Below are 25,824 nucleotides of genomic sequence, written 5' to 3'. Positions count from 1 at the left end.
TTACCAAAATAACATAAACTATATCTGGACCACGTTTATTATTCCACAAGTCATATGATGAGTTTTATTAATTTAATGTCAATTTTGCCTTAAATAGACCACAAATTGAAGACCCAAATTAAGATAATATGTAAACAAACAAACAAAAATAAAAAGCATTAAACCCTTTAAGTATGTAACACTGGTTGTATCTCCAGTGGAAGGTTACAATGGCAATAAGTAATTCATTCTTAAGAGTATTTTTGTGCAAATTCAACCCACTGGAGGTCAACAACTTATTAATATGCCCTAGCCAGTGGTCGGCAAACTCATTAGTCAACAGAGCCAAATAGCAACAGTACAACGATTGAAATTTCTTTTTTGAGAGCCAAATTTTTTAAACTTAAACTTCTTCTAACGCCACTTCTTCAAAATAGACTCACCCAGGCCGTGGTATTTTGTGGAAGAGCCACACTCAAGGGGCCAAAGAGCCGCATGTGGCTCGCAAGCTGCAGTTTGCCGACCACAGCCCTAGCCGGTGAACAATTAAATTTCAGATTCAAAATAGCTAAAACTCATTAAATGCATTATGATGTAAAATTATTATGTCAATTTTGCCAGATAAATAAATGAATATAATGATAAGACTAGAAGCAACTCAGAACTGAAACTGGAAAGATTCAGAAAAGAATCCACTAACAGAAAAGGTCTATAGGTTATCAGTATTTCTTACGTTTTCATATTAATCTGGAGAGTCAACAAAGAAGCTTTCAGGTTTCAGAGAGTTGACTCAGCAGGTAGATCCCTTTACTCACACTCTTGTTATTGTGTTGGCTTAAGAAGTACTTGTGTTATAATATGCCGGAGGGTAAAAGAAAGGCACATTCCAAGAGGTCTGAGAATATCTGTGGAAAAGCTCATGGAGAAGCACATTGTAAATGATAGCCTCCCTCTTTGGCTCAGTAGGTTACTTCATGATGCAATTACAAAATCAATCACCTAATGGTATAGGCAAAAATATTTTTGGTCTTCAGCCATTTTGTGACTCTGCAAATTTGTGATTATAACTGATTGTAAATGCAGAGCTCTGGCTGGAGTTCTTTTAAAATCTTGACTTATTGTCAAAGCACTAAGCAGTGTTCTGGTAAATCACTTGCCTAATTTTAATTCTACCTCAGAAGACGGAAGGTTTATTGCTGACTTTCTACACAAAGGTTTATTGCTGACTTTCTACTAGTAAATAACCTGCAGCAGTGTAATTAGTTAAAATAGGCTGGACTGAGGTAACAGAACCACTCCAAAGTACATAATCCTTTAAGCCCAACAGAGTCCACCTATCATTCACGTAATAGTGTGAGGAGCACGCCCTTGTCAGCAAGCAGCTCTCCTCCATGTGGTGACTCAGGGTCCCAGGGCTTTCTGTCCTGTGAGTGCCATTCCTCGTGGCCTCACAGTTGCCTGCACCCAGCCACAAAGTGGGGAAAGAATGTACAGGAGCAAAGGACTCCTTTAAACCTTGGCTTGGAGAAAACAAATAGCATTTCTAATAACATTCCACTGGCCAGAAGAGGATTATAGAGCCATACCTAACTGAAACCCAGGGTCCTGAATTAATGTATGATTTTGATTTAACATGTAGCCGCAGCACTCAATTCAATTTCTTCACAGCATGCCCCAGACCTTTCCCTTACATTTGAGGCAGCAAGAAACATGGCCAGGTCATAACTAATGGTCACAAGGCAGCAAGAAACATGGCCAGGTCATAACTAATGGTCACAAGGTATGGGTTTCCTTAAGCTTAAAATAGCATCATGCCCTAAATTGTGTTTCAGCTCTTGAGCCCTAAAGCAGCTCCTGACCACATCCCAATTACTCTAAAGCTGACCTAAGGACCTGAAGTCATGACCATGGCCAGGTAGCACAGCTGGTTAGAGTGTTGTCCCCATAACCCAAGATCATAAATTTAACCCCTGGTCAGACAACATACAAGAATCAACCAATGAATGCATAAATAAGTGGAACAAGTCAATGTTTCCCTGTTTCTCTCCCCCTTCCCATATTTCTCTCTCTCTCTCTCTCTCTCTCTCTCTCTCTCTCTCTCTCTCTCTCTCTCTTTCTTCCTCTCCCTCTCTCTCCCTTCTTCTCTCTCTAAAACGAATAAATAAATTTTTTTTGCCCTAGCTGGTTTAGCTCAGTGCATAGAGTGTCAGCCTGTAGACTGAAGGGTCCCAGGTTCGAATTCAGTCAAGGGCACATGCCTGGGTTGCAGGCTCAGTCTCCAATGGGGGGCGAGCAGGAGGCAGCTGATCGATGATTCTCTCTCATCATTGATGTTTCTATCTATCTCCTTCGCCCTTACTCTCTGAAATCAATAAAAATATATATTTTTAAAGTTTCCATTAAAACATTGTTTTTAAAGACCTGAGGAAAAACAACAAAAACAGAAACAAAACAAACAAAGAAACCTGGGGGGGGGGGGGGGAGGGAGGGATAGATGTGAAATCACTATTTATTGCCCAAAACCTCTTACTCATGATGACTTATGATTTTTGCTCTATAAAGCCTCTTGCCTAAGCCATCGGGGAGTCAAGTATTTTGGAGCACAAGCTCACCTATCCTCCAGATTGGCACCAATCCTAATAAACAAATTCTTTTCTCCACTGTAAACTCCTGCTCTTGCTTTGCTTTGGGTTTGTGCGTGCAGGCAGATGAACTCTCCCGTTTGGTAAAATAACTGAAAGTATCTTGGGATATGAAGCCTAGCCTAGCCATTGCCTAAGGCTGTTGAAAAAGACAAAAGGATTGTGGGTGAAATGCAAATAATCTCTGCTGCAGGCAAATCGACTAATCTTGTGCCTCTGTGCTCCTTCATTTATAAAGGGGTAACAGGCATCTACATTCATTTACCAATCTTGAGAGACTGTGAATATGTATAACATGAAGTGCTTTAAGTTCCCTGGATAAGCAGTGTCAGTTAAATAGATTGCTATTGTTTATGCTATTGCTATGCTATTGTTAATTTGAAACATTGCATTACGTAGATTAAGTAACAGTAAAAAACAGAACTTTCTAACAGAAAGCATTATCAAGAATGCTAGTTAGCCCTGTCAGTGTGGCTCAATGGTTGAGCATCAACCCATGAAACAGGAGGCCACATGGTTCCATTCCTGGTCAGGGCACATGCCCCAGTTGCAGGTTTAAACCCCAGTAGTGGGTGTGCTGGGGGCAGCCAATCAATAATTCTCTCTCATCATTGATGTTTCTATCTCTCTCTCTCCCTCTCCCTTCCTCTCTGAAATAATAAAAAATATATATATTTAAAATAATAAAATATATATTTTTTAAAAAGAATGTTAGGGAAATGCAATCTTGGCTGGCATTAAAGGGATGAACTAAATGATATTCTAATCCCACATTCTTTTATTCTAGTTACATTACTCCATGTGGGACAGCTATTTCTTTCTTTCTAGCTGAAAGTATTGAACCAGATCTGACAGACTAAACTAGTTTGCATATCAGAAGTATAAGTCTAGAAAACATCTAGCAACTTTTAAAATACTTTCATAAGCCCAGCCGGCATGGCTCAGTGGTTGAGCATCAACCTATGAACCAGAAGGTCGCAGTTCGATTCTTGGTCAGGGTACATGCCCAGATTGCGGGCTCGATCCCCAGTGTGGGACTTGCAAGAGGCAGACAATCAATGATTCTCTCTCATCATTGATGTTTCTCTCTCTCTCTCTCTCTCTCTCTCTCTCTCTCTCTCTTTCTGCCTTCCTCTCTGAAATCAATAAATATATATATATATTAAAAAACAAATAAAGTACTTTCATAAAGTAACATTTTAAATACAGAGGTCTGAGACCTTTCTGGAGAAACTGAAAAATTACCATCCTAAGCATCTGGTAAAGACCAGATAATTAATTTTATAATAAGTCTGCAACATTTTGGATAGTAATCATGTAAAATAAATATCAGCCCTAGAGGGTTTGGCTCAGTGGATAGAGCATTGGCCTGCGGACTGAAGGGTCCCAGGTATGATTCCAGTCAAGGGCACATACCTCAGTTGCAGGCTCCTTCCCCGGCCCTGGTCGGGGTGCATGCCAGAGGCAACCATTCAATGTGTCTCTCTCACATAAAATGTTTCTTTGTCTCTCCCTTCACTCTCTCTCTAAAAATCAATGGGAAAAATATCTTCGGGTGAGGATTAAAATAAATATCAGCAGTGAAACAGCAGCACCTGGATAATAAGTTTCACTCACGTGTAGCCAGTGTAATTTAAGAGTGTGCCAGGCAGAATGGTAATAAGATACATGATTGAACTGGAAGCCAAGGCTAGAAGATGCTAATCCCAACTCAACAAATGAATCTTTATATGACCTTGGGAAAATGAGTTAACTTGGTTTCTCTGCCTAAAAAGACCAGTAGTGATAAGCAGATACTTCTAAAATATATCTTTAAAATCTGAGAGAGAAAGGAAGAGGGAGGAGAAGAAAACAGACCTGGGGAAGGTTGCAAGATTGAAAAGGTGCTGAATGATTGTTCTGGGCTATACTAAAAACAATACATTTGCTTTAGGAGGCATAGAGCCTCAGAATCAAAATATATTAATATAAGCAAATCAGGTATGGTTATTTGTTTAGCACTTATGACAAATGCTTTGTTAGATATGGATTTGAAATAACCATTCCTTCTCTCAGGTTTATGCAATAGAGAACATCATAACATTCCAATTAATCCAATAAATAAGTATTAGGCCCTGCCTCTGTGCCAGGCACTGAGAATGTGATGGTCAACAAGACAGGCATGGTTCCTGTTTCATTAACAAGACAGAGAAAATGTGAGTAAATAAAACAATTACAACTTGCAGATAAGTGCTATGAAGAATGTGGACAAAAGAGGGGCACTGTAATAAACCTAATCAAAAGTAATCACACAGGGAGAACCAAGATGGCAGCGTAGGCGAATGCCTGTACTTGCTGCCTTCCACAACCACATCAAAATTAAAACTAAAATACAGAACCACTATCATCCAGAACCGCTGGAAAGCTGGCTGAATGGAAGTACTACAACTAAAGAAGTAAAGAAGAAAGCACCCTGAGACTGGTAGGAGGTGCGGAGGCACAAAACAGGCTGGTTGGGCACCCATGTGTGCTGCATTTTAATTGGGAGAGAGGTCGCCTCTGCGGAGACCTCCCAGAGGAGTAAGGGGTCCCAGCCCCACACCAGACGCCCAGCCCAGGGTCCCAGAGCTGGGAAAAGAAGTTCCTATGGGCAATAAGAACTATGGGCTGGCCCTGACCAGTTTGGCTCAGTGGATAGAGCGTCAGCCTGTGGACTGAGGGGTCCCGGGTTCGATTCCGGTCAAGAGCATGTACCTTGGTTGCGGGCACATCCCCAGTTGAGGGTGTGCAGGAGGCAGCTGATCAATGTTTCTCTCTCATCGATTTTTCTAATTCTCTATCCCTCTCCCTTCCTCTCTGTAAAAAATCAATAAAATAAAAAAATAAAATAAAATAAACTGTCTGTAAAAACCAGTGTGGATTGGGGCTGAGTAACACACAGGCTGCTGGAGACCAGCTGCTCCTCTTAAAAGGCCGGCACCACGAACTGAATTTACAAGCTCCCACTTGTTATGAGCTCCAGTACCGAGCCAGGTTCTGGGGGACCCAGACACATATGAGGAGAAACTGGATAGTCTGGAATCAAGGCAGGAACTCGGGGGGGAGCGGGGAGCAGAGGGCTTTCTTCCAGACGGAGGTGCTTGCAGTGGTCATTGTTCCCATGCTGGGACCTTCCCAGTGCAGGGCTGACTGGCAGCCATTGCTGTTAGCTCTGCCCTGGTGATTCCCTGAGACCCTGACCCACCCAATTTACAACCCCACGCAAGCTGTGGGCAACCACTTTTGCATATGAATGGCCTGTCCTTTCTCAGGCTAAAACCTATCAAACAAGCTGCAGCTGGATCAGGGAGCCCCAAACCTATCAAAAGAAGGCCCAAGACCAGGCACCAGCAGCAGCCTGCCTTTCTTCACAGCTGGGCCTCATCTGGGCACTTCCAAACCCCATATAAAAAGGAATCTGCAGATCTCTCTGTAGCTCCTGCTGGGGGGACCCCAGGCAGTGGCTGATTTTGCATATCCCTGGAGATCCAAGAGCCAGTGGTCAGTGTCAGGCCATACCAGATTACAACTCGTCACATCCATAAGTGACACACTCAAGGGGCAGACTCAATGAACATCAAAGCCCCACTGAAGCAAGTCCTGCCCCATAATGGTGTCTCCTGCACAGCAGCTCTTCCATTGTAGACACAGCTAATCCTCACAGCCAACTGGCCTGGAGGTCAATTCCTCCCAGTCATACCAACAGCAATCAAGGCTCAACTACAACAAGACTGAACACACAGCCCACAAAGGGGTGCACCAAGAGTGTCCACCTCAGGTGATTGGGGAGGCTGAGCCACTGGGCCCTATAGGACACTTAACCCTTTGCACTCGCTTGCTTTTTTCTCGAGCTGCTACCGATGCTAACCGTGTCGAGTCACACTCGACATCCGAGTGCAAAAGGTTAATACACAAGGCCACTCTATCAACTCAAGGAGACTTAGTAGCTCTACCCAATATATAGAAACAAACACAGGGAAGCAGCCAAAATGCAGAGACAAAGAAACATATCACAAATGCAAGAAATGAAATAAAGCAAACTACTGGATATAGAGTTCAAAACCACAGTTATAAGGTTACTCAAGAATCTTCTAGAAACCTCTGAGGAATTTAGTGAGATCTTCAAGGATCTTAGTGAGAATGCCAAAAAAATGGAAAAGGACCAGTCAGAAATTAAGCATACACTGACTGAAATAAAGAATAATATACAGAGATTCAACAGTAGACTAGAGGATCCCAAGAATCAAGTCAAAGATTTGAAATACGAGGAAACAAAAAACACCCAACCAGAAGAGCAAAAAGAAAAAAGAATCCAAAAATATGAAGATAGTGTAAGGAGCCTCTGGGACAACTTCAAGTGTACCAACATCTGAATTATGGGAGTGCCAGAAGAAGAGAGAGAGCAAGATACTGAAAACCTATTTGAAGAAATGACAGAAAACTTCCCCCACCTGGTGAAAGAAATAGACTTACAAGTCCAGGAAGCACAGAGAACCCCAAACAAGAGGAACCCAAAGAGGACCACACCAAGACACATCATTATTAAAATGCCAAGGGCAAAATACAAAGAGAATATTAAAAGCAGCAGGAGAAAAGCAGTTAGTTACCTACAAGGGAGAGCCCATTAGACTGTCAACTGATTTTTCAACAGAAACTATGCAGGCCAGAAGGGAGTGGCAAGAAATATTCAAAGTGATAAATAGCAAGAACCTACAACCAAGATTACTCTACCCAGAAAAGCTATCATTTAGAATTGAAGGTCAGATAAGAAAAAGCTATGGCTCAGGAGACATTGCTCTCTGGCCTCCTGCTGTCTTTCCATTTCCATTTTCTTCGCTAAAGAAGTTCATCACCACCAAACCAGTATTATATGAAATGTTGAAGGGTATTCTTTAAGAAGAGGAAGAAGAAAAAGATAAAGATAAAAAATATGAACAACAAAGTGGTGACAAATACATATCTGTCAACAATTGAATCTAAAAATCAAACCAATAAAAATCTGATGAACAGAATAAACTGGTGAATGGAATAGAATCAGGGGCATGGAAATGGAACAGACTGACGATTCTCAGAGGGAAGGGGGTGTGTGTGGGGGGGGGGGTGCAGGAAGAGATTAGACAAAGGCCTTATATGCATGTATACATTACCTATAGACACAGACAATAGGGTGGTGAGGGCCTGGGGCAGGATGGGAACCGGATGGAGGAAAGCTATGGGGGGAGGGGGAGAGGTGGACCTCTGTAATAATTTCAATAATAAAGATTAATTTTTTAAAAAGTAACCACACAAGGTGATCTGATCATAAATTACTAACTGGGCAGGTCAAGGTGAGTAGTGATGCCCCAGACCTATAACTTCTTCAGTAAAGGGTTTATTTGGGTGTTTGTTTGTTTGTTAAGGCTTTTAAGCAAGCCCTGTCTTGTGCATCTAGATTAACACACCTTTGAAATGCCAGAAGTAATCCTCTTTTCCAGACCCCTCAAGGGAGTACATAATCTTATTAACTATCCTGTAACTTACTTTCTTCCCCCTTCATATAATTTTCCTTCCTTAACTTCAAATGCATACCTATACAAGAAACAGCAAAACTATTATTCTCTGGAGCACTTAAGGTCTTGCTTCCTATACTGTTGTCAGTTTGGCTCAAATAAATTCTTATGAAAATTCTCTACAGGTTTGAACATTCTTACTTGGACAAGAAAGTGAAGAAATGAGCTATCGGATATCATTGGGATATCAGAGAGAAGAATGTTCCAGAAGGGGAACAACTGCAAAGACCCTGAGACAAGACTCATTTGGCACCTTGTGCAGGAATAGCAAGGAGGTTCGGGTAGGATCAGGGTAGAATAACTGCAAAGTGATTCATAGAAAATGGAGATGAAAAGACAGCAGGAGGCCAGAGAGCAATGTCTCCTGAGCCATGGCAAGGACTAGATTTTACACTAGAGAAATGGGAAGTCTGTGACTAACTGATGAGATTACATAGCAGATAAGTATGAAATTAAAGCACTGATCTTCTGCCTTCTATTCTAGTGTCCTTTACCTTAGACCCCATGATTTTAAATGGCAAGTTTTATTTTCTACACAAAGCCACTCAGTGGGAGAGAGGTGAGGTTGGGTGATTGAAATTTAAGTTTTTGTATTTTTAATTACTTGTACTTTTTAATTTTTTAAAATGTATTTTTATTGATTTCAGAGAGGAAGGGAGAGGGCGAGATAGAAACATCAATGATGAGAGAGAATCATTGATTGGCTGCCTCCTGCATGCCCCACACTGGGGATTAAGCCCACAACCCAGGCATGTGCCCTGATGGGGAATCAAACGATGACCTCCTGGTTCATAGATCAATGCTCAACCACTGAGCCACACTGGCTGCCCTCTCTCTCATCATTGACGTTATCTCTCTCCCTCTCCTTTTCTCTCTGAAATATATATATATATATATATATATATATATATATATATATATATGTCACAGAAAAGGGAGCCTTAAGGACAGGTTCGGGGGACTAACTGCTATGACCCATTGCTGGCCTGTGGGGGTTCCTTAGAGTTTAAAAGATGCATATCTGTAGAGTAACAAAGCAAGGGGAGTGCAAGAGTACTCCTGGGAGGGAGAGTGCTCAAATCTTTCCAGGATTTTAAAGGCTGAGCCTTTAGGAGAGGTCTTTGGGAAGGATCAACAGAATATTCAGCTTTATGCTGATGTACCAAAATGAGATTTATTCTCTTAACTTTACCTGTACTACTTGGGTGTGGTTGGCAAATGGCACTAACTGGATTTCTGCTATCTATCTTGAAGTAGGGCAATTTAAGCTATTTTCCCTTTGGTTGGGGAGAAGTGTAAACTCTTTACTCTTTTGTTGTTGTTAATCCTCACCCAAGGATATTTTTTCCCATTGATTTTGAGAGAGAGGGCAGAGAGAGAGGGAGTGAAAGTGAGGGAGGGGGAGAGAGAGAGAGAGAAAGATCAATGTGATTGGATACCTGCTGTGTGTGCTGGGAATCAAACCTGCAACCCAGGTATGTACCCTTGATGGAGAATCGAAGCTGAGATTCGGCTGCCCGGACCTACACTCTACCACTGAGCAATATGGGCCGGGGCTAAACCATTTACTCCCTGGTTTAGGGGAAATAGATAGAATTTACTAGATGACTGTGAACTGCTATATAACTATTTGTCTTAGTTTGCCTAGTCCACTTATCTGGCCTTACTAGCCTATCTCAGCAGGAGTCCCTGGATTCTAATACCAGATCCCCCCTGACTAGTGTGGAACTTTAACAGTGATTTCTCACCCAGCTTCACTAAATAAATCATCTGTCAAAAAAGGACGACCACATCTTCTCTACGTCACCATTAGACTGTGAAATGAAAGGAGCTCTGGCTTTTCTTCTCTGAACTCCTATTCATCCCTGAAGCACTGATTCAAATATCACCTCCTCCATGAGGCCTTCCTAGTCTTTCCTGACCAGGTGGAGTTGGTGGTTCCATCAACCAGTGCAGTTTCTCCCAGAACCAGGAAGCTGTCTTAAATAGTCTTTGAAGCTCCCAAGGAGCTACCAGTTTACAATCAGGAGTTCAATAAATACCTGCTTAATGAATACCTATTTCTTTGTTTGCATTCGTACATGCTTCTTGTGTGATTCTGAAAAGGATGTAAGACATGAAATCTCTTTCCATTAAATCGTGCTGGGATGTAGTCATAAACCAGCGGTCGCCAACCCGTGGTACTCGGACCACTGGTGGTCTGTGAGGTCTGAAAGGTTGGCGACCGTTAGTCATAAACAATACAAAATTTAAGTTTCATTGATGTGGACAGAAAGTGGCCACATTATAAACCTGACAAGTTCAGGTAAGGTCTGCATAGCAGCCTTGCAAACTCAGAAACCTAAAGTAACCACAAAAGGTGGTCTGAAATTAAAACTTTTTACCTAAAAGCAGTTCATGTTGTAGGCTAGCATCTTCCCTGATAAAGGTCAATCTTTACCTAACTATGCCTATCTGTTGTCTTGCATCTACTATAACATTCCTTTGAAATGTCTGGGTAACTTCCCTTTTTCCAGATCCTACAGAGCACAACCAGTGCACCAGGGCAACAACCATAAATCCTCTCATTGTTATCGTTATCATGTTAATTGTTTACTGTAAACTGTCCTGTACCCACCTACGTAAAACAAGTATGTCTATCTTTTTACATTTTATCCAATCCCAGAGGTTTTCCGTCCCTTCAGGCTTTGCTTTCTCCCCATCCCTAACTTAGCACCAATGAATTTCAGGTAATCTACATAAGCCTCTTCTAATTGTAATGTATAAATAAGGTGCAACACTGGCATTCTCCGGAGCATTATCTCTATCCCCTGAGCTTTTGCTTCCCAGCAATTGTCAGTGTGGCTCAAGTAGTCACAAAAATTCTCTATAGGTTTTAATGTTTTTCTGTGCCGACATTTACTTGGCATAGTGCGTCAGGATTCCAAAACTCACCCAGGACCACCCCGTGGACCCGGACCTGTGCTAGGATCCAACGAAGGGCCCATTGAGCCTGCCAGCTCCCTGCCCATTGGGTGAACTTGGGTGAGTTGTCTCTTGGATCCAGGACCTTCCCTTGCTTGTGGTAGAGACTTTATTTGAGCTGTATTTTTAAATCCTCGAGGTTAAGGGTTAACAGAACACAGGCTAAAGCGAGACAGAAAAAAATGGGTGGCTGGTTTTTAACTTTGGTTTTTCTTATTTTTGTTTTTATTTTTCATCCTCACACCAGGATATTTTTTCCATTGATTTTTAGAGTGGAGAGGGAGGAAGGGGAAAGAGAAAGAGACAGAGAGAGAGAGAGAGAAAGAAAGAGAGACAGAGACAGAGAGAAACATTGATGTGAGGGAGACACAGCAATTGGTTGCCTCCAAATACCTTCAAAAATTTGCTCAGACTCTGCAGATATATTGGAGAAAAACAACAACAAACTAAAATTGATATGGAAAATCTATCTCTAAGGCTGAGAACTCCCAGACCCCAACCCTCATTAATACTAATAGGAAGCCTTTACTTGCAAGTGATTTACAGAAATGGGAAGATTTAACTAGAAATGATATCAACTTTAAATGGCCAAAATGCAGTTGTCTTTGGGTGCCTAAATTAAATTTTTGCATGCAAAAATTCGGAAAATGCCAGCTCTAAAATTAAACTGACTGAATGGGAACTGTATCTTGATTTTGAAATTAGAAGCTTTTAAGGAGAGGGACAGATAAATTCTTAAAGAAATTAATAACAAATGTCAGAGACTGTCTCTGAACTATTCTGAAGCTAATAACTACACCTCATTTTCTCCCTTCTATAGCTCTTCCACTTTATCTTTTGCTCTCCGAGCTTCTTTGTCCAGACTTGCTCTTTCCCTCCCTTCTTTCTCCCCCTTCTATCTCCTCCACTATCGTTCCATACTTACTGAAGGGAAAATGAACATAGGAATTCTAACACCTCCCTTTGGAGAAAAGCTGGTCTCAGCTAGAGAAGAACCAACAATTGTTCCCATTTTTATCGGGGACCCTGATGGGTTTACAACAAAATTTAACTGTTAAAACATGTATGCCCTAACTGGTTTGCCTCAGTGGATAGAGGGTTGGCCTATGGACTGAAGGTTCCCAGGTTCAATTCCGGTCAAGGGCATGTACTTTGGTTGCAGACACATCCCCAGTGGGGTGTGTGCAGGAGGCAGCTGATCAATGTTTCTAACTCTATTCCTCTCCCTTCTCTCTGTAAAAAAATCAATAAAATATATTTTTAAAACAAACAAAACAAAACAAAAAGCAAGTAATCCTGGCTGTGAGAATAAACAAATCATCTTTTCTGTCAAAGAGCAGTTTAGACAGCTGCCATTTTGGACTGCATGACTTGGCAGCCCCTATGTTTTTGAAAGTTGTAAGAATGTCTGTGGAAATTATAAGAAGTTTATAAAAAAGAAATATTGAAAGAAAATTTATTAAATGATACAGGCCAGGACAGAGCAGGGAAACTGAAATATTGAAACAGCAGTTTGCAACCATCTAAAAAACTCTGTCTTCCCTAAACCAAGGACACTTAAGAGTCAATGATTTGCATTTTGCCTCCCTAAACAGAGAGTAAATAGCTTATGCCAAAGTACTCAGGAAGACTGATGGGAGAAATCCAAATAGTGTAATTTGTTATCTACACCCAAGGACAGATGAAGTTAGAAAATAAGCCTTATTTTGGTTAGTTCCTTTCTACTAAAATAATTATGTTATATTAATTGTGTATTTAATAAAAAGACCATCTTTTAATCATAGGAACTGAAGTTTGCTGGCCTATGTTCCTGTCTAATACACTTTAATATATAAACTTTTGGTAAAATCAAGTTTGACAACCTTCCTAGAGTTTGAATTTTAAGAAAAGTGTTGTTTTACCTAGAGTTGGCTGTAGGTGATTCCAATAGGCCCTGGAATGCCTCAAGATCTTCCTACAATGGAAACTAGGGACCAATTTCTTAAGAACTATGTACTGGGTATCTCTTCTAGTTTAATCTCTCTCAGGTTAGAAGGCCTCCTGACCCAAGGCCCTCCTCTTGAGTTTCCGGTTTATCACCATCGACCAGAAGACTACGTTTGTTCTAATCAAGATTTGAAAGGGAAGCAAGTTGGAACCCTCCTGGGAAGGACCTTACCTGTCTTGCTTATCACAGAGACTGCTGTTTGGACTGCAGATCGAGGTTGGACCCATCACACACAGGTTAAAGGCGGACACACCTCAACTTGAACAGCCATACCAGGACATATCCCCTTGAAAGTGATGCTAAAAACTGTGAGCTGTCTTAATAACCATCATGTACTGGGCTCTATTTGCTTAAGGAATCTTGCAAATTGCAGGGGCTTACAATGTGGGCTGGAGAAATGTATACAATCTGGATCATGCTTACCCAGTTAAGTTATTGGTTACAGATAACTTGAATGACTTGTATATTTCAGCCTTCAGGTCAAAAGATTGGCTAAGACTAGATTTAGGAGTAGATTTCACAGGACAAGATCCCCTAGGCCAGTGGTCGGCAAACTCATTAGTCAACAGAGCCAAATATCAACAGTACAACGATTGAAATTTCTTTTGAGAGTCAAATTTTTTAAACTTAAACTTCTTCTAGCGCCATTTCTTCAAAATAGACTCGCCCAGGCCATGGTATTTTGTGAAAGAGCCACACTCAAGGGACCAAAGAGCCGCGTGTGGCTTGCGAGCTGCAGTTTGCAGACCACGGCCCTAGGCCACTGCCACCACCATGTAAATAGAAGTAGAATATAAGGGAATGAATGCTTGGGTGGAATGGATTAAATATTCTGTACACTCCCTGAATAAAAGAGGATGTTACGCTTGTGTGGCAGGAAGGCTAGAGGCCCAAGTGATCCCATTCCCATTCGGTTGGACCTCAGACAGTAACGGGATGGAATGTGTGCTTGCCTTGTACCCGGAGGAAACCACCTGGGGAAACGCTTCCTGTAAGACTCTCGCCCTGTTGTTCCCATCCAACAGAGGTAAAGAGCTAGGACCCCCCAAAAACAATCCGGCCCGTCCTCCGACGTAAACTATACCTTCTTGCCTCTCGAGGAGGGGAACAGTGCTCGGAGTTTATGAGAAATGTATCCGGATACGTAAATGGCCTAGTATCCTCAGAAGCCCATTGTGCTGCACTGTTGGTACCCCGTGCTGATGTCTGGAGGTGTCATGGGGGACCCTGACTTGTGGCCTTGGCCAGCAAATGGAGTGGACCTTGCACTTTATACAATTGGCTATCCCTTTCACGTTGGCATATCGTAAATCTTTTTCAATGGACAGACAGACTAGGAAGAGGAAAGAGAGTCTAAGGGTTTCTTATGATCCCCATATACACACATTGGGGTTCTAGGAGGAGTGCCAAGGAGTTCAAGGCTAGAAATCAGATTGCTGCAGGGTTTGAGTCTGTCCTGTGTTGGTGGCCCACTGTGAACAAAAGCGTGGTGGATTAGTTATATTTTCTAGAACCAGCAAAGGCTTGTTAACTACACTCGAGACGCAGTTAAAGGGATAGTGAACAGCTAGGTGCCAGCAGCAGGGTGCCCTGGGAGAAGAGGCAGAAGAAGGAGGAAGATGTGTAATGTTGGGGCCAGTGCTGTACATTCATCCCTGACAACACAGCACATCGACTGTCACTGAGGCCCCACAGGCATCAGCAGCTTCACGAGTGAGCTGGAGCCTGGGACCAAGGGTCTTTCTCTGATGCACTAGAGCAATGGTGTCCACTTCACCCCTTTGATTAGGAGTTACAGTGATGGGATATCACATCATCCCATGTCTTATCCAAGGGTTAATTGAAACCACATTGACCAAACAGCAAATTAGTCTCTTCCTAGACACTGCAGAGCATGAAAGTCAATGAATGTCAACCGAGTTTGAAGAAAAGAGTTTAAGTAAAGAAAAGGGGGGGATTGTGAGTAAACAAATAATCTTTTCTGTCAAAGAACAATTTAGGCAGCTGCCATTTTGGACTGCATGACTTGGCAGCCGCCATGTTGGCCACATGGCTTAGAGCTCCCCTGGGGGCCACCATCTTGAAACAGCAAAGGCCAACCCCTTCCTTTCAATTAGCCAATCGTGAAAGACTGTGCGCCTAAGCTCCAATCAAGAGCAAGGGACAGGTCATGTGCGTCAGAGATTATAAAGCTGAGCAGCCCGCCTGCTTGGTGTGCACATGCTTCCAGACCATGTGTGTGGACCCTTCTATGTAGAAGTAAAGATGTTTGCCTTGCTGCCTGGCTCCCGAGTATGTTTTGTATTCTACCAGAACCCCTGACTTGGGGGGCTCGCCTTATTTCTAACACCGGCTATTCTAACCTATTCCAATTAATGTACCTACTGTTTATTAAAAGCAACAAAATTACTAAATAAGCTTCTCAAGAAAACTGTCTATTTTAAGGACTATAGGAAACTAAAACAGGATTTAGAAAAAGGAAACAAACAAAAGCAAATGGGTTTGCTCCAAGGGTGTTTCCCCTTCTCACTGATCATTTGGGAGACGTTCAAATTACCATAAAAAAGGAAACCACTGAAGCCCCAGTATATATTTGGGCTACTTTATTTGTTCTTAACCACACCCAACTAATTGTCTTCTCCTTCAGAGTAAAGCTTCTTCTGTATAAATGACAGGAATATTTAACTAATGTCTGTTCTTTAATCAAAACCTGTTTCCTTCCAACTAGAAATCAGTGATGCCCACATATGCTTTTTCCAGAAGAATATGTATTTAGAATTAAATGAACCAGATAATGAACCAAAGGGGGAAATGATGATTTTAAGGAATCTCCTAAGAGGAAACTAATCTTGAGACTGACTGTTTGCTAACCATCTTTTCTTCATTCTTAACTTCCTTGAGAGCCTGAGAGACAGCTTAACAGGGTACCCACCCTACTCATAATGGCCCAAAACACTCTAGACTTGCAGAGATGCCTCTAACTCTGGGATTGTCTCTCTGTAGATGGAGAAGCAATCCACAGTGCCTTGAGAGTCTCTTTTTGGGGTACATACTCACCAACTGGGAGAATTTTTACCCTGAGTCCCTCAAGAAAAGGCTAATCTTTTGTAACACAGCCTGATCCCAACATAAAGAGCAATGGAGAAGGTTGGCTAGTTAATGACAATATTAATTTTAACATTTTCTTGCAGCTAGGACCAGTTTTACCATTCCCAAGAAAAATGGACAGAGGTGCCATTTATCTAAGAGTGTTATGGTTCTCAGAGGCGAACCTAAGCTATGTGCTCTCTGCAAACTAGAAAAATGTACCCAAATGGCAAGAAACATTCCAAAAATTGGGTAAATGGATTTGTCAGTCCCTTGTTGAGATATTAAAGTACTGTCCTTGTTTAATATATGCAATCTTTACAGGGCTAAAGATATAGTTCCAGAACATCTAAAGCCCACCAAATCCTTTTACCTTCCCCAAACCTCCCTTGTTCATCTGAAGAGGCTTATAGATAATTGGCTTTATGGAACCAAAGTCCCAGGACCTTTGAAATGCAAATATTTGGTCTTCACCAAGAACTCTTGTCTGGGCCATTTTTAAAAAATACAAATTTCTGGAAGGTGATTCTTATCAAAAGGGGTAAAAAAAAGAACCTAAGCAAGTAACTTTAATTATTTCAACTATTTCTTTATAAATTAGTGAATATTTTTTCTTTCCTTTTTATTTTTTTAATTAGTGAATTTTAATTAAAGTCATTGAATATCTAGATATCTTGAAATAATGTGTAATACTAAAACAATGATTGCTAAACAAGTCTTAAGATCATCTGCTTTTGGTTTTTTATTGCCTGAAGTCTGTAAAGTGGATTTGGAGCTGTTATTGTGGCCTTGTGCTTTGTTGAACATGTATTTCTTAAAAGTGAGAGTGTGTTTAAAAGTGCTCATAAACATCAATCTAAAGAATGCTGGTTGTTTACTCTTGGTCATCATTGGAAATTGAGGTTTCTAAGAGTTAAAAGTTCAAATTAAGGAGAGGACCAAGATGGCAGCATAGGTAAACACCTGTACTTGTTGCCTCCCACAACCACATCAAATTACAACTAAAATACATAGCAACTATCATCCAGAACCACAGGAAAGCTGGCTGAGTGGAAGTACTACAACTAGAGAGGTAGGAAGTGCAGAGGCGCGGAATGGGCTGGCACCCCAGTGTGCCGTTTTAATCAGGAGGGAGATACAAGCTCCCGCTTTCTCTGAACTCCAGTGCCTGGTGAGACTCTGGGGGACCCAGACACTAATGGGGAGAAACTGGACTGTCTGGCACCGGGGCAGGAACACGGGGGTGGCTTTCTTCAGACTGAGGTTCTCCCAACTGGTCTTTGTTCCTGTACTGGGACCTCCCTGGTGCAGGGCTGACTGGCAACCATTGCTGTTTGCTGGCCGTGGAGATTCCCTGAGACCCCGCCCTACCCAATTTACAACCCCACCCAAGCTGTGCACAGCGGCTTTTGCATATCACTGGTCTGTCCTTTCTCAGGCTAAAAACCTATCAAACAAGCTGCAGCTGGGTCTGGGAGCCCCAAACCTAAAGGCCCAAGACCCAGCACCAGCACCAGTCCACCTTGCTTCACAGCTGGGCCTCCTCTGGGCACTTGCAAGACTGTAACAGATTACAACTCTTCACGTCCACACACTCAAGGGGCAGACTCAGTGAGCACCCCACTGAAGCAAAACTGCCAGTCTCTGGAGCATTACGTTAATCCCCTGAGCTTTTGCTTCCCAGCAATTGTCAGTGTGGCTCAAATAAACTCACACAAATTCTCTATAGGTTTGAATGTTTCTTACATTAACATTGGGGCATCTTTTCAATATGAGAAAATGTTTTTAACTGGAAGGGGTATGGAGGGTGTGTGTGCACAGAGCTCCCTATAGTCTCCATGCCTTTACTCTAGCTAGTAACTGACTCTTTAAAATGCTCAACAGATGTTTGCTAAAAAAAAAAAAAAAAAAAAAAAAAGCAAACTTTTTAAAGCTTTAAACGATGCGCAGCACAAAAATTTCCTTCAGAAAAATACCAAATCCTGTAGCCGGCGCGCTGCAAGGGCGCCCGCAGTGCCCTGCTCTCCTCCCTACCCCCCACCACCCACCCGCCCCGCTCACCCCTCTGCCCTGCGGCCTGAGGGCGAGCAGCAGGGACCCCATCTTCTGTTGTTGGGTAATGTCAAGAGAGAAATATGAATGGATAACACAAAATGGTATGGAACAGTGGGATTCAGCAACTTTGCAAAGGAAGTTTTGGGAGATGTTTACTGTAGTCTGCCTGAAATTGGGACAAAATTGAGCAAACACGCTTAAGGTGGAATCTTGAGGTTTTGTTGGTATGAGTTTGGTGCTTTGGAAAGTGTGAAAGCTCGTGAACTCTCCTCTGCCAGGAGGAGTCAATGAAATTGGTGAAGCTCTCGCGGAAGTTCCAGGACGTGTCCACAAGTCCTGTCGCGAAGAGGGCTGGCGGATCAAGATAACACGGAGTAACCCTTCACAACTAGATGAGTGAAGAAGCATATAAGAAATATGTAAAATCTACTGAGGAGTGAAAATGGAATCCCCTACATAAAGGTGTATAAATCAAAACAAAAAAAGAAAAATACCAAATTGCTGACTGTGCTTTCTAAACAGCGCGGGAGATTGCCACGGCGAGCTTCGTTCTATCGCCCGGGCCTGCCCGGGCCCCCGCCGAAGTAGGTCCCGCGTCAGGCTCCAACCTCGTCGGGCAGGAGCTTGGAGAGAGCTCGTCGGCGGCCCCGGTCCCGGCGTCGGGGCAGTGCAGTCTGCGGAAAGGAAGCGCCTGGAGCCCCTGCCTGCCAGCTCCACCCAGTGGCCGTGTGCGCCTGCCCGGACCTGGGACCTAACGACGCCGGAACCCGGGGCCCGGAGTGTGGGCGCAGCGGAGCGTGATAGCTACCGTACGGCCAGGCCGGGAGGCCCAGCGAAGAGGCGGAAGTTGACGGCGCAGACTCTGCTGGGGGAACTTTGCTTCGATGGCACCTTCCTGTTCTCGACTCCGCCCCCTCCAGAGGGGCTCGGCTAGAGAATTCAAGATGGAGTCGCTGAGTCGAGCTGGGCAGGAGATGAGCTTGGCGGCTCTGAAGCAGCACGACCCCTACATCACCAGCATCGCAGACCTCACGGGCCAGGTTGCTCTGTACACCTTCTGCCCCAAGGCCAACCAGTGGGTGAGTGCCCCCAGGCCCCTGAGGTCTGCCGCCCGGCCACCGCCTCTTAAAGGGGCCGCGCGGACTGCCCTGGGTGGGAGGTGATGCCGGAGGCCAGGGCGGCAGAGACGAGGCCAAGGACTGGAGAACCTGACAGGCGCCTGAGGGGTGTCGGGGACTCGGGATTGGGAAAGAGGGGCTGAAGAAACAGGCCCAAGACATCCGGGGGGAAAGCCGACCGAGGGGAAGGTTGGAGGAGGATCAGTCAGTGCCTTGGGGTCGGGTCCGGGGAGATGGGTGATCTGCCTTCTTTGCTGATGTGTTAGGGATATGAGAACGGTAGGTCAGAAAGATACCTGGAAGACTGAGGATTATCGGATAAATTACATGTGCATAATCTACGAAGTAAACGCTCCTCCTCCTCCCTGCAACAGACAGAAATAGGAGCCCCCTTCGCAGAGGTCATTTGGATTTAAAGATTGAAATCCAGTTAGTTTCCATTCTTGGAAGAGAGGTGTGGGTAAGCCCCGCTTTTATCGAACTACACTATATTTCCAGAGTTTTGGAAAAGATTTCAAGGCACTTTAAAGGGCTTCCATGTTCATTAAATTCCCTTGAAATCTTTGGGAAAGAGTGGCTGTAAAGGTGTCTCCTTCCAGCTGTGCTGCTCGTGATGTCATCCCTGAATGCTCCCATCAGACTAAATACTTTTTGGCTTTTTTTTTGTTTGTTTCCACGGGAAGGGGTCCGAAAAAGTTACATTTAGTCTGTTCACTGACTTGGTCCCTGTTTGAAGCTTCCTTCATTGCTTTAATTACATAATTTCCTGTTTTCTAGTAATTGCTCCTTCTTAATTAACGCATTCAACCATAGGCTTTATTTACGCTTAGAACAATAATACGTAAATGTTTGATGAATTGGATTTATAAATTACTGATGTTCATACTTCAGTAAGAAATATCCTTATACTAACAAAACAGTGAAACATTATTCTCATAGCACATTCTTTACAATATAATACAGGTATAAGTTATATGTAACCAGTAATTTTGTGAAAAGCATTTGGTATTTATAAAGTTAATTCAAATGAAGACAGTTGTCAAAATTATCTTGCTTTAGATCTTTAATTCACCTCCTTGAAGAGGAGGACGTATGGGAAGCCACAAAGAACAAAATTATAGATTTTTTTAAATGTAACTGTTTTAGAAAACATTGGCTTAGTTTGCAATTGTTCTGAATAGTTTTTCTTTTCTTGGCCTAATTATAAATTTGTGAAATATGGATTGCAGACAAATGTTAAAGACTTGTAATAACATTTAAAAGTCAAGAAGTTAAAGTTCCCTGATGATATTTAAGCTAAGGCAATCAAGATGATAAATATTTTTTAAAAAGAAAAAATGGCCCTAACTGGTTTGGCTTGGTGGATGGAGCGTCAACCTTCGGACTCAAGGGTCCCAGGTTCGATTCCGGTCAAGGGCATGTACCTTGGTTGCGGGCACATCCCCAGTACGGGGTGTGCAGGAGGCAGCTGATTGATGTTTCTCTCTCATCGATGTTTCTAACTCTCTCTCCCTTCCTCTCTGTAAAAATTCAATAAAATATATTTTTTTTAAAAAGAAGAAAAAATGCTGCAGATTTTGGCATGTTGCCGAGTTGAACATTGCATATACATTAATATGCATCAATAACATAGAAAGGATACAAAAGAAATTGCTAAAAGTAGTTGGTGGAGTGAGAGAGTTAACTTGACCTGTTCAAAAGTGATTAATTTTAAAATAAATTATCTTAAACATGAAGATATTTCTTCTCCTTTGGAATATCTGGGATTGCATTATGGGGGGAAAACTAATTGTTTAATTGTCTATTATAGGAGAAGACTGATATAGAAGGGACCTTATTTGTATATCGAAGGTAAGTTTTTTTTAAAAAGGTACATATTTTTAAATCTCATGGTGAACAGTGTCACATGAAGTGGTTCAACCCTGTTGTACATTTGTCTGTGGAACCTTCCTGCTTGATCCATCAAGTACTCATTCATCTCTAGCTGTGAGAGTCTCAAGTTTATGTCTCGTCTTTGAGCCTTCCTGTGATTCAAAACAAACAGAACTAGAACTTATTTAGGAGCCTGGCAAAGTCATCTTAAGCAGAAAACATTTTTTAATAATGAACGAGTCTTAAAACAGATGCCTTCCTCCCCACCCACCCACATCCCTGTATTAAAAAAGATACATAGTTGAAATAAATATAATATATATCCTTAGCTCCATAAAATCATATAGTTGAAGATGAGTCCTGCTGCTCTGTGGTTACTAAATGAGAGATTATCTTCTGTGACTCTGGTTCTGCCCCCTTTCCCACTCTCTCCCTAAAAGTTCTGGATTGTGTACAATGTCTTTTATAATGTGTATTTTTTTAAATATATTTTTATTGATTTTAGAGAGGAAGGGAGAGGAAGAGAGATATAGATACATCAATGATGAGAAAGAACCATTGATCCCGTGTACTGAATCACCCTGGAATGAGAGCCAAAGACATTTCTTACTGTAGGATTTGAGGCATTTTCTATCTAACTCGGGACTACTATGGAAAGGCCTCTTTGGTATAAGAAAAATCATTATTGTATTGTCAGTCAAGTGATCCAGGCAGAGAGAAGTATTTAGGGAGAGTGGCAAGATGCTCAGTGTGGCTGCAGCAGGAAGAGCAAAAGAGGCAAAGGAGATGAAGGGGGTAAAGGGGTGGACAGACATTTTACCTAAGGCCTTGTGGCCTTAATAATAAGGACTTTGGCCTTCACTCCGAGGGACTGAGTCCTTAGGAGCTTCTGAGAGGAAGAGGGTTATGCTCTGACTTAAATTTTTTTGTTTACTATTGTAAATGCTAATATTGTGTAATGCGATAATATGTTCATTCTTAGAAATTGAAATAAAGAAGTAAATAACATTTCTGCAAACTAACAGTGACTATAGATTATTATTTTTCTTCTATTAAATCTAAGGTCAGCTTCACCTTACCATGGTTTTACCATTGTGAATCGATTGAATATGCACAATCTTGTTGAACCAGTGAATAAAGATTTGGAATTTCAGCTCCATGAACCATTTCTTCTGTATAGAAATGCAAGCTGTGAGTATATCCCTTTGTGTTTTTGTTGTTGTTTTTTTAATATTTTTATTGATTTCAGAGAGGAAGGGAGAGGGAGAGAGAAAAACATCAGTGATGAGAATCATTGATCGGCTGCTTCCTGCACACCCTCTACTGGGGATCCAGCCCCACAACCCGGGCATGTACTGTGACTTCCTGGTTCATAGGTCGATGCTCAAATTGGGCTTCTAAAATTAAAATACTTTTGTATACAATAACTTACATTATTTTAGATAACTATACTATTTAATATAATAGCATTACATTATATTCCCATTGTTTGAAGGTAAGTTTCACCCTTTGTTTTTCATGTGACACTGAATTATTGGCCGCTCATGCCCCTGAGCAGTAGGACTTAGTTTGAGAGACACAGGATGTGGACAGACTGATATTTCTGTCCACAAAGAAAGTACTGTCTTTGCCCTGATAGTGGTATTTTTCAATCTGTTTGTTTAGTTGAGTGTCTTCTGGGTACAAGTGGAGTTATACATTAATGTTGAGGATACAATATCCTGTGTAGGATAGGCAGGCAGTTAAGTCAACTGAGACTCAGAGTTGAGTGGTAGGTACTTAGTTGGAGAGTGAGAATAATAACCTTTTTTTTTTTTTTTTTTTTTCTGGCTTCATAGTCCAGGGTCCTTTCAGGCATTTTACAGACACTTAACTATGGTTGGATATAGTCGGCAAAACTAGAATGGTCCATTCAAGATGTAGTATACTAAAAAGTATGCAGTGTGTGGTTTCTGTATTTCAATATGGGTAATGAACGTATGAGTGAGGACAGAAGGTTATGCTGTAATTATCATCTAAGGAAATTGCTGGAGAGAAACGTTGCTTCTGACTTAAAAAGTAAAAGTTACCTCACTTGACTTGGAGGTAACTAGAACTGGGGGAATGTCTTCAGTACAAAATATAAAAAGCTACTAGAAATTATGCATCTTTTCATTTCCTGAATGAGAAACGGCGAGGTCCATTTTGAAGCTAAACGCCCCAAATTCTTCTTCCTAACTCACTTAGATTCCATCTAAGTAAAATGGAATCTCTCTCTTTTTAATAAACTATTTGTCCAGGTAATTGAATTACCTCTGAGATTTTAATTTGTGTGGACATACTAGACATGCCTTTTAATACCTAATAGTTCTGATGGATTTATTTAAACTAATGTTAATAGTAGAGTTATTTTAGATGGCTGTTTTCTTTGTGCTGAAAATTCTGTTAAAGGGGAAATTCTGCACAGGAACACATCCACTTTTTTAAAAAACGAGAAATTGGTTTAATTCCGCTCTTTACTACCTGAAAACTTAATTTAGCTATTGCTTCTAAGAAGTTTGATCATTAAAATAATCAGTAGGGAAAATTATCAGAGGCCCATGGACTCAGTTACCATTCAGTGTAAGCCTCAAGTGAATGACATTATATTTCTTTCACAAGTAAAGTTTCCTTTAAAGTTGAAAGTGCAACTTAACACACATATAATGAAACCATGATTAACCAAAAGTAACTAATCAGAGCTTCAGTTATCTGGAAATATTTCTATACCCATCTGTGGAAGAAATAAAGGCAAATTATAAGAAAGCAAGCGGGGCCCTAGCAGGTTTGGCTCAGTGGCTAGAGTGTCAGCCTGCGGACTGAAGGGTCCCAGTTCGATTTTGGTCAAGGGCACATGCCCGGGTTGCGGGCTTGATCCCACTGTGGGGCATGAAGGAGGCAGCCAATCAGTGATTCTCTCTCATCATTGATGTTTCTGTCTCTCTCTTCCTCTCCCTTCCTCTCTGAAATCAATTAAAAAAAATATTTTTTTTTAAAAAAGAAAGCAAGCTAATGTTAGATTTTTATTTTGTGAAAGTCTAGCAAATAAGTGTAATCTGGGGTCAGTATAAAAATACTATATTCTATAACTTTAAACCCAGCATAGTACCAGTATTATAGGTTAATTTGCTGTAATGTTAAGATCTTAAATTATCAGTAGTGTTTATTAGAGTATTCTTGAGCAGAAAACTGCACTAATGCATTTTGTTTTAGAGATTTTCAACTAAAGAGATTGAAACAAAGGTTTTCCTAGTTAAACCGGAAACTCACTTAACCAGATCATTTCACATCTCAGTTAAGAGGTCTCTGAATCATCTCCTAACGGCCTTACAGTTTCTGAAATTGCTAATTAGAATTTCAGGAACACGTCAACTTGTTTTCAGACTAGAGAAAGGCCTGAAAAGGTCAAGTACAACACTGTGGGTATATTAGAAAGTCTAGAAAAGGAGCTTGGGGAATATTTAAAGGAATAGCTGTAACGAGGAGAAGTGACAGGATAGCATAAAGTGATCTGGGAGTGTTAAGGCCTCTTCAGTAGTGTGTATCTTGTCTGTCTCATCTTAAAAGTAGAAGGTAGTCTTGTCAAGTCAGCAAACTGTTGAGTTGTTCAGGGATTTGTTCTTTAAATAAAAAGTTAATTAGTGTCTGATTGTATGTATAGGTAATTACACCTGATTCTGTAGCTGCTCTTCTGTCATTTTCCTGTGGGAAATACCACCAAGACACCTGACCCATTTTACTCAAGTTACACCTTCAGATCCAGCTTCTTTCACTCACGTCAATTTTTAGAGTTAATGTAATAGAAAATTGAACTATAATTTTTTCTAATTCCAAATTGTTTTATTTTTCTTTATTTATATATAATGCTCACCACCACCATCACCCCCCCCCCCCCCCAGAAAAAAGGTAAAAATCTCACAAAGAAAATGCTAACCCTATTCAAGGACTTGGGTTTGGTGATTGTCTTGAATCGTTCAGAAGCAGTATGTTTTTATGTACTGTGCAAGGGCCTTTTGGTAACCACAGGACCCCAGTGGGGCTGCAGTGAGGGTTGGGGAGACTGCAGAATCTGTAGTTACTAAGCAAAAATGATATTCCAAGCAGCTTATTTCTGATTACTGACTTACAGATGAGGAAACAAGTCCAAGAAAAGTTAAGAAACTTGCTCTAGTCACAAAGTTTATAAGTGATGGAGGCAGAATTCAAATCTAGGTCTGTTGAGCTTCAAAGCCAAAGTTCTTTCTATCCCCCTGCAACAATGAAATTGCTTCATTAATCCCCATCCTAGAGCAGTGGTCGCCAACCGTTGGTCCATGGACCACTGGTGGTCCGTGAAGTGGGAAAGGTTGGCGACCGCTGTCCTAGAGCATAGCAGTCCAGTAGATCTGTGATGTTAGAAATGTTCTATATCAGTTCTGTCCCTTATAGCCACCACCAGCCACATGTGACTGTTGGGCATTTGAAATGTGGCTAGTGCAACAAAGGAAATTTTTTTCTTTTAGTTTATTTACTTGAATCAATTTGCATTTAAATAG

General features: G+C 41.6%; 1 protein-coding gene across 2 annotated transcripts in view; it reads left to right on the top strand.

Moving 5' to 3' along the window:
* Positions 1 to 19,200: 19,200 nt before the first annotated feature.
* DCP1A (decapping mRNA 1A) overlaps positions 19,201 to 25,824 on the top strand; it is a 50,046-nt gene continuing 43,422 nt past the window's right edge. For both annotated transcript variants that reach the window (XM_079794720.1, XM_079794721.1), the window contains exons 1-3: positions 19,201 to 19,360; positions 21,210 to 21,250; positions 22,335 to 22,462. In XM_079794720.1, the coding sequence (XP_079650846.1) occupies positions 19,226 to 19,360; positions 21,210 to 21,250; positions 22,335 to 22,462 (304 nt within the window). In that variant the 5' untranslated portion in view covers positions 19,201 to 19,225. The remainder of the gene's footprint in view (positions 19,361 to 21,209; positions 21,251 to 22,334; positions 22,463 to 25,824) is intronic.

The sequence above is a fragment of the Cnephaeus nilssonii genome (genome assembly GCF_951640355.1).
Source record: "Cnephaeus nilssonii genome assembly, chromosome: 17".
NCBI lineage: Eukaryota > Metazoa > Chordata > Mammalia > Chiroptera > Vespertilionidae > Cnephaeus > Cnephaeus nilssonii.
This window is presented reverse-complemented; position numbering and strand designations above follow the sequence as displayed.